The sequence below is a fragment of the Vipera berus genome, assembly GCF_964194415.1.
Source record: "Vipera berus genome assembly, chromosome: W".
In the NCBI taxonomy this organism is placed as follows: domain Eukaryota; kingdom Metazoa; phylum Chordata; class Lepidosauria; order Squamata; family Viperidae; genus Vipera; species Vipera berus.
Genome location: NC_138210.1, coordinates 57614822 through 57623548, shown reverse-complemented (window position 1 = coordinate 57623548; position 8727 = coordinate 57614822). Strand labels below are relative to the sequence as shown.

The 8727-nt window shown below is 41.9% G+C and overlaps 1 protein-coding gene across 1 annotated transcript; it reads right to left on the bottom strand.

Annotated features, from left to right (window-relative positions):
- Positions 1-19: 19 nt before the first annotated feature.
- On the bottom strand, positions 20-5912 carry LOC308676310 (calcium-binding protein 5-like; the record flags this gene model as incomplete). Its single annotated transcript, XM_081342122.1, has 5 exons — positions 20-214; positions 2418-2527; positions 3607-3750; positions 4508-4538; positions 5850-5912. 5 exons carry the CDS (start codon positions 5910-5912, stop codon positions 20-22), a joined length of 543 nt encoding a protein of 180 aa, XP_081198248.1.
- Between the last annotated feature and the right edge of the window lie 2815 nt (positions 5913-8727).

Below are 8727 nucleotides of genomic sequence, written 5' to 3'. Positions count from 1 at the left end.
ATCTCTCACCCTGATTTCCCTAAGCCTGTAATCTCTTTCCATCAATCTTATATTGCCAGACATCACCTTCAAAATCCACAGTCCCGTCTCCATTAATGTCAGCTTCCTTCACCATATCGTTAATCTCTTGAGGGGTCATTTTCTCATTCATCAACCGTTGCATGGTCTGTCGCAGCTCAGTCAAAGTGATCTTGCCATCCCCATTTGCGTCAAACTGGAAAGAAGAGCCAGAATTATTCAAACTATCCATGCACATTTTCTACACTAGAACCAAAGGAAGAATTAGCTGTGGACCCAGGGCTTTTTTTCTCATAGAACGCTCAGAACGGAGTTCCGGCACCTTTTTTGGATGGAACCTTGTAAGGCAGGTTGTATGACGTGTGAGTTCCGGCACCTTTTTCTTTTACAAAAAAAGCACTGTGTGGACCAATGCAGTTATGACATCTGAGAGAGCAATGATCATTTATCAGGTTTCCGGAGTGTATTAAGGGACCAGCCTTCACTCTCCAGTGCAGGAATTGCTTCCTGCCAGAGGCCATAAAATGGCTATGATCACCTGCCATCTTATATTAACAGCAGGATTGTTTGATGCAATTTAGAAAGGACACAGCTTTCCTAAATATGTGAAAAGAGAAATGCTAATTGGAAATAGGTGCCTTGGTCTTAGCTGGGAAAGCATTACTTTCTAAGCCTCCACTCTCCATAGGTGACATTACAGATTTAATTATCAAGATTCTAGTAAGGCTGATAGGGTTTTTTTTTCCCCTAGACCAGGGCTAGGCAGCCTTGGCTCTTTTATGACTCATGGACTTCAACTCCCAGAATTCCCGAGCCAGCCATGCCTTAGACCTTTTGCATTCTCCAAGCATGGACTGCAAATGTCACCATCTAGCTAGCGTGATCATTTTCTGTGCTGAATGGGACATTTTTAAATTTTGCAAATTTAATTTCACCACCACAAGATGGCTTCCCATGGCCAGCTGGAGAATTCTGGGAGTTGGAGTCCATACATCTTCAAATGGTTAAAGTTGAGAAACATTGCTCCAGTTGGTTTCCTCCAGATGTGTTGGAACTGCAGTTTCCAGAATTCTCTTTCAGACTTTTGAAGGGAACATTAGGTCTCTCAGTATCTGTGGACACAATGGGCATTACATCTGTACAGACAGCCAATGAAATGTGCTATTGTCCAATCCTAGGGGCAGCACAAAATATACCAGAATTAATTTACTTGGTACACACAGCCAACTGCTATTTGTCGTTGTTGACAAGGCAGCTTGTTAACGGAGCAATTAATGTGCAGAGATTGGAAGATTCCTGTACTGATTGAGACAAAAAAGGCCTAATAATCCCTTTTCAAATGCTGTTTAGGACTGGTGAGGATGGTAAGTTTAGATAGATAGCTAGAGCAACAGACTTTCCTGCTTCAGCCAGTGCCATCACAGCTGTCAACACATCCGGAGTGGCATCCCTGGCAGAATTGGGGTGGGGGGAATGGCCCATTTCAGGCAGCACAGCCCCTAAATGTAATCACATCATTGCCTGTACCAAAGGCAACTTCTATTACCCCATTTTTTGGATCAACTCCTGGGAGAAGAGCTCCAGGAAACAGAACTTTTCTTCAACTTTATATGGAAGTTATCATACAACCTGCTGACAAGCTACATGGTGGGTGGATTAGGGTAGTCTGAAGAGACTACTGGTACATCATGTAGATCTATTCTTAAAGAGGCATCTACAGATATGCCCTGACCTTTTGTCTGCTTCCTGTGTTTATGTCTATAATGTCAATAGAAATAAACATTAGAAGATGTTAGCTTCACTATGTGCACTAGACCAGGGGTAGGCAACCTTGGCTCTTTTATGACTTGTGGACTTCGACTCCCAGAATTCCTGAGTCAGCATGGCTGGTTCAGGAATTCTGGGTATTGAAGTCCACAAGTCATAAAAGAGCCAAGGTTGCCTACCCTTGCACTAGACCAAGAAAATAACTTGACAGGAAGGTTCAAAGTATTATACAGGCTATAGTAATGGCAACTTTCAAGTCTGATGGTGCTTTATCTTCCTCCCTCCTTCCATTCTTCTGTGAATTAAGGAAGAATCTGAACCATTTCCTCTCTCCCCCGCCCCCCATGTTGAATTGGGCTTGAATTATTCATCTCTCTGGAAATGGATCAAGGTCATTTTCTTTATTCTCTACAAGAGGCAGTCTCCTACAGAGAACCAGACATTGGGCAGAAACTATGGTTAAGGGCAGATTGTCCTTACATTTTGTTTGTACAACCAAAAGAAGCTGCTCGTCTGAATGAAGTGTTTTCCTCAGATCAAAAAATTGGGACATAAACATAAGATAAAGAGAGTGCATTTAATCCACCTTTCCATTCTGGATCTAACTCCTGTGCCCTGCCATCTATTTTTACCTCCTTGAAGATGTCTCTCATCTCTTGAAGGCCAATCATGCCTGCTGTTTCTGCCAACAGTTTTGGGGCCATCAATTCTACAAAGTCCTCGAAAGCTACATGTCCTCCAACTGCAATGAGAAAAGTGACGTTTTATTGCTTAAAGTGATTTAAAAAAAAACCACAACCCAAACCCAAACACTTGCCAAGACATTCTAGATATCTTGCCCTCACCTTCATTTTCCTGATTAATATTAATATGGTTTCCTGCCTGAGCAGGGGGTTGGACTAGATGACCTCCAAGGTCCCTTCTGACTTATTATTATTATTATTATTATTTAAAACTGTATCAGAGTATTGAGGAGAAGATAACAGGGAACAGATCAATTCTGAAGTCTCTCACTTCCTAAGTGCATCCCAAAGTATTATGTTAATAATTTAGTTTTGGATTTGGTAAACACCTGGATAAGAGGCCATATGAGATCATTTCCATCAGAAATAGGAATGACATAATTGTAACAAATGCCCCTTGAAATGAGGTGATCTTCTAATCCAACTCTTGTTCAAAGAGCCCAGAAGACGTTTCCCATTATCTTTCCTTAAAAAAAATGGGGGAGGGGGTGCTAGGGCAAGAAAGAATTAACACAGGCCTTTTGACTTGCTGTGGTCCTCATAAAAATCTTTTACCCTCAGCCATTTTTTTATTGTGGGAACAAAACAAAGGGAACCTTCTTCCCAATGCAAATAATTGTTTCAGAAGAGAATATGTAGTACGGTAGTACAAGGAAATCGCTCCTTTCTGCTGCCATCATCCCCTTCAGCACCTGATCTTTCCTGATTTAAAAAAGATCCAAATTAAACAAGATGTATTTATCATTGGGTGTAATTTATCTCTGAAGGGCAATCACTGGCCAGAGTTGCCCACTAAAGCTGAAACACAACTCTTCAGTCTTAACCAATTTACACCAAAAGCTGATCGTAACTGCCCTTAATGAAAGATCCAGCCTTTTTTTTCAGAAGTAGAAGCTTTCCTTCATAGACAACTGCACACCAAGCGAAGAGAGTGACTTGGAACTCATAGATCTCCAACAGTTGTTGAAGTATACTTCCCATCACTCAGTATTGGCTAGGATTGATATGGGCTGGAGTCCAGAGACATCTGGAGAGTCTCAGACTTGGGTTTCCCTCACTTTTCCCAACAAGCACTTACGATTCATGTTGATCTGTTGAGACAATTCTATGAGTTCCATCTCAGTTGGCATGTAACCCATTGTTCTCATGAGGTTGCCCAGATCTTTGCAGCTGATAAATCCATCTTTGTCCTTGTCAAACTCCTGAAAGGCTTCACAGAGTTCTGTTTTTGCATGATGAGGAAAATGATGAGGATGATAAATAAAATCATGGCTATTCAATCATGCTTCAGAGCGTTGTGGGAGCTCAGCCCTTAGCATGCCTATGCACACCAGATCACCACATAAACCATAATATGATTTGCATCCTTGGGCATATCAATTGTGTTTTGTTAATCAGGATTTAGCATTTAGCTTGGAGCCATTTTGGAGTAGAATGACATAGAAGTGTCATTAATTGATTGACTGCTAAACAAGCAAGCATGTTGTAAGAATCTCGCCCATGAATCTCATTATTTTAAACACCACAATAATAATATGTTTCTGCTTCATGCATTCTATGTCAATTTTCTACATAAGAGCCTCCCGCTAAAGCTACATTTACTGAGGAAAATTAAACCAATCCTGAGCTTATTTTGATAAGTTAGACTACAAATAGCTGGTCTAGAAAGGTGTCTTCTTCACCATCCCTCTTCATGAATTCATTAGAGCACACAACTGATGCTTGTCTTTTCTAACAGGGGAACTCTGATGGCACACTTTTTCAGGGAAGATTATCTGCTATGATGTCTCTTTCTTAACCTTTCCAAAGGACTTAAGATAAGATAATCTTTATTGTCATTTTTTTACTGTGGGCACAATGGCGCACATCAAAAATGAAATTTAGTTACATAAATTTAGTTGACTTCAGCATATCTTGGAGCACTAGTTTAATATGTTGGTCAGAATCATACATATGTACAAACAGAAGTTTGCACTTACCTTCAATTTCATCTCCACTCAGTTCACGTTGCTGTAACAAAACAAAAGAAAAAGACATTCACTTAATGTCTAATACAAGGACATAAACAAGGGACTCAAAAGCCAAGGCTCACAATTCCAAACCTAGGAGAAAACTGCTCTTTTTTTTTTGGAACTGGAGAAATCAAGGATGTAGTCACCATAGTTCTAAACTTAACTCTCCACCCAACTGAACCCAAACATAACAACTCAACTGGAGCATTTCATTGTCCTGGGCCAATGAAAATATTGCACTGACTGATCAGAAATCAGCAATATTACAAAACAGCAGGTTATAATCCAAATAACTATCTGGAGATGGACACGGTAAGACCATTGGGCTTTTTGATTTACTGGATCCTTTCTCGGTCCAGTGGATAAATACAATGGCGAGCGAGTCTTACAGCTAGTTGAGATACCTGCTAGCTACTGACTGCGGAACAGACCGAGATAGGCAATGGATGCTTTCATTAGGAAAGAAAGAAGAACATTTGAGAAGACAGCCTAGAGTCTAGACCAAGCTGCTTCCAACAGAGGTCAAAAAGACTCAGCTTTTTTCTTGTAAACTTTGCTAGTATTCAAGGCCACTGATTGAAATAAATCCCCCAACTAGAAAAGCAAAGAGAAGTTGAAAACACGCATCACTTCAGATGGACCATACATATATTTTTGTCATCTCCACTGTTTGTAAACCTATGCAATTTGCCAGAGGTAAAAGTGGAGATAAAAGCGTTAGCAGTCAAGTCTTTTCCACTGCTTTCCTCTCTCTTAATATATGCTCATAAGCACATATGTTTACTTCTCTTCTGTCATGTTTTCGTCATATGCCAAATCAATCAATCACTCTCTCTAATAATAATTTGCAAAATGCAATTGGCTCAGTCAACTTCCTTCTGCTTACAGTATTGTCTTCCCACTGCTGAATGACAGTACAGTTGAATTACAGCACCTATCATTCTGGACAAAGTGGTTGGGGCTTGGAGCCCAATACATTGTAAAAAAGGTTGGGGAATGTTTCTTTAGGTTTCTTTTGAAGAAAACCCAGGCATCTATCTCACCCACCAGCATTTCACATTTCTACTCTCTTCTGCCCAGTTTGATCCATTTCTAATGCATATCCTGATTTAAAAAACAAAATACCTTCCTACGGCAGAGAGCGAAATCTGGGAATATTACAATCCTGCCCTGGACCACTTTTGATTAATTGCTCTTTCACAGAAAAAGAAAAGAAAAGAAGAGAAAACTCCAGCCCAGTGCATTTCCCCTAACCTGTAGAGCTACCCCATCAATGCCCACGATCCAGTCCCCACTAGATGGCCCATACCCTCTGCTTCTCAGCAATGTTCTTGCGCAAGAAGATGCAAGCGGGTCCCAGGCTGTTCTGCATGGTGCAGAGAGATGTGGTCTCTGGTCCAGTCACCAAGTCCCCAGCCAGTCTGCTTGGCATCCAATCTTCAGCAGCGGAAAAAGCAGCACTTTGGAAGAGGCTGATTTATAGAGGGAGAAAGGGATCATCTCTTCTTCATTTCCGACCCCTCCTCCATCCAGACCTTTTTTGCTCTCTTCTCCTGGCTGTGACATCGGTAGAATAAATCTCTCCTCCTTTGCCCAGATTAACATCTGCCACGTGGTGAGAGTTGGCAGCCTGGACCAGCTTGGCTTCTCAGGAAGTAGGGAAAAGACGGAAGCTTCCAGAACATTAAAAATGGGGTAGGAAAGGATGGATAGCCGGCTGTGTAGCCATTAAGCCATCAGGCTAGAAACTGGGCGACTGGGTGTTCCCAGTCCTTCCTTAGGCAGAAATCCAGCTGGGTGGGCCAGTCATGCTCTCTCAGCCCTGGAAAGGAGGCAATAGCAAATCAGCAAGAACACTGTGGGGACTAGTTCGAGCAGTCGTGAGGAATCAACACTGACTTGAGAGCACACACCCCTCCCAAACACACACACACAACTCCACCACACTATAAACTATGTTAAAAAGTTTCGGTTTAAAGAATAAAAGGAAATCTCCAGACTTTCCAAATCTCAGGGGAAACCCCCACATAATTAGGCGTTGTCCACTTTATTGGCACAGTTCTAAGGGTGTAATCACTATCTTGCCCACTGTGGCCTTCAGCCCACCCAAAAAAGCATAAATACACGGCCCTTCACCATAAAAAAGGCTGCCCACCACTGTGTTAACATAGATACTGCTACGGCAGGCTACACATGAAAAGATGGACATGTTCCACCAAAATCAGATTTGGCTCTAATTTGTAGAATCATTTGAGCCTTGAGTGCTTCGGAGCAGTCGTGACCTAAATCAACCCCTAAGTGTGCTTCTTAAAATTGCAGAAAAGGGGGTGGCAACTCCTAAGTTTTCCTGCCCAAGCAGGGTGTTGGACTAGAAGACCTTTAAGGTCCTTTCCAACATTGTTATTCTGTTACGTTATGAAATTATCTCAAGGAAGATGAGTGCAGTCTCTGGTACTCACCATCTTGCTCAGCACACACTAATGCACCACCAGCCACAAACATGTGGGATAAGACAAAGGAGAAGGCAGCAGGCTATTGCGCCTCTTTCCTTGTGAGTCTCCATCCTCCCTTTACAGCTGTCATAGTAACCAGGTAGATTCTTCCTTCTCCTTCATTGGTTGCTAGGAGCTGGAGTAGAATCAAGGAGAGAAGAAGAGAGAGAAAGGCTGGTGCAGGGATGAGGGGCAGAAGGCTTTGAGGCCGATGGGAGTGTGGGACATGGGGATGATGGGGTGGGAAGAACTTTGCATAGCTGGCAAGTGGTTGAGTTGGAATTAAAGACATGGATGCCTGGGGGAAAGGTGCTTGGATCAATCACCTGGGAGGTCAGGGGACGTAAAGAATGGTGGTAGCCATTTGGTGCCATATTAGACATTTGCCCACATAACTCAGTATTTTATCCTAAATGGACTGGCACTACAACATTCTCGGGAGAGTGGTTTGAAAGGCGACTTGCATGCAACATGTGTGCTCCAAGGCTGAACCGTTAAATCTCCCCTAGAATGTTGGGCATCAGTTGAGAAAATAGGAATGTAAAAACCCAGCAAAAATTTCCAACTTCCCTCTTGTCCTTCTCCTTGAAGACCTGCACCCCCCAGGCCATGCAGTCTGGACGCCGGGGCCGCTTGTCGGTGGCAGGGCCAAGCCCCCAACCCCAAGAAACCATTACCAGCAGCCCCTCCATATCTGGTGATCTTTGGCTGCTCCACACAATGTAGGTAACTAAATGAAGGAGGTGATTAATAATAATAATAATAATAATAATAATAATAATAATAATAATAATAATAATAATAATAATAATAATAATTAATAATAATAATAATTAATAATAATAATAATAATAATAATAATAATAATAATAATAATAATAATAATAATAAGTTGGAAGGGACCTTGGAGGTCATCTAGTCCAACCCCCTGCTCAGGCAGGAAACCCTATACCATTTCAGGCAAATGGCTGTCCAGTCTCTTCTTAAAAACTTCCAGTGTTGGATCATTCACCTCTTCTGGAGGCAGGTTGTTCCACTGGCTAACTGTTCTAACTGTCAGGACGTTTCTCCTTAGTTCCAGGTTGCTTCTCTCCTTGACTAGTTTCCATCCGTTGCTTCTTGTCCTGCTTTCAGGTGCTTTGGAGAATAGCTTGACTCCCTCTTCTTTGTGGCAGCCCCTGAGATATTGGAACACTGCTATCATGTCACCCCTCACCCTTCTCTTCGTTAAACTACACATACACATACACACACATGATGTTTTCTTCTCCCCACAAAAAAACTCAACTGCTGGTTTTCCAGCTGTTCGAGACCAGGTCAAAGTTGCTGGCTGTTCAAAGCTTTGGATAGTTGGGGGTGTCCCTATGTAAGGAGCATCCTTTCCCATACAAAACTGCTTAATGCTGGCTCACATGTTTCAACAGAACCCAGGCTGATGCTTCTCTAAGCCAGCATTTTTTGAAGCAGCTGAAAAATACATCTCTTCCAGGCCATTCCTATAGCTATGACATGGCAAGGCTTTTCGTCTTGACCTCTATACATTGTTAGATTTCTGACTACACACTGTCTGACTTCCTGGTTTACAGTTTACCTTCATTTATTTATTATTTTATTATTTTGTTTTCTGTCCAGCTTTATAGCTGAAACCTTTTAATACATTACGATTTATTTGTTTAGCGTGAGGGCCTATGCCTT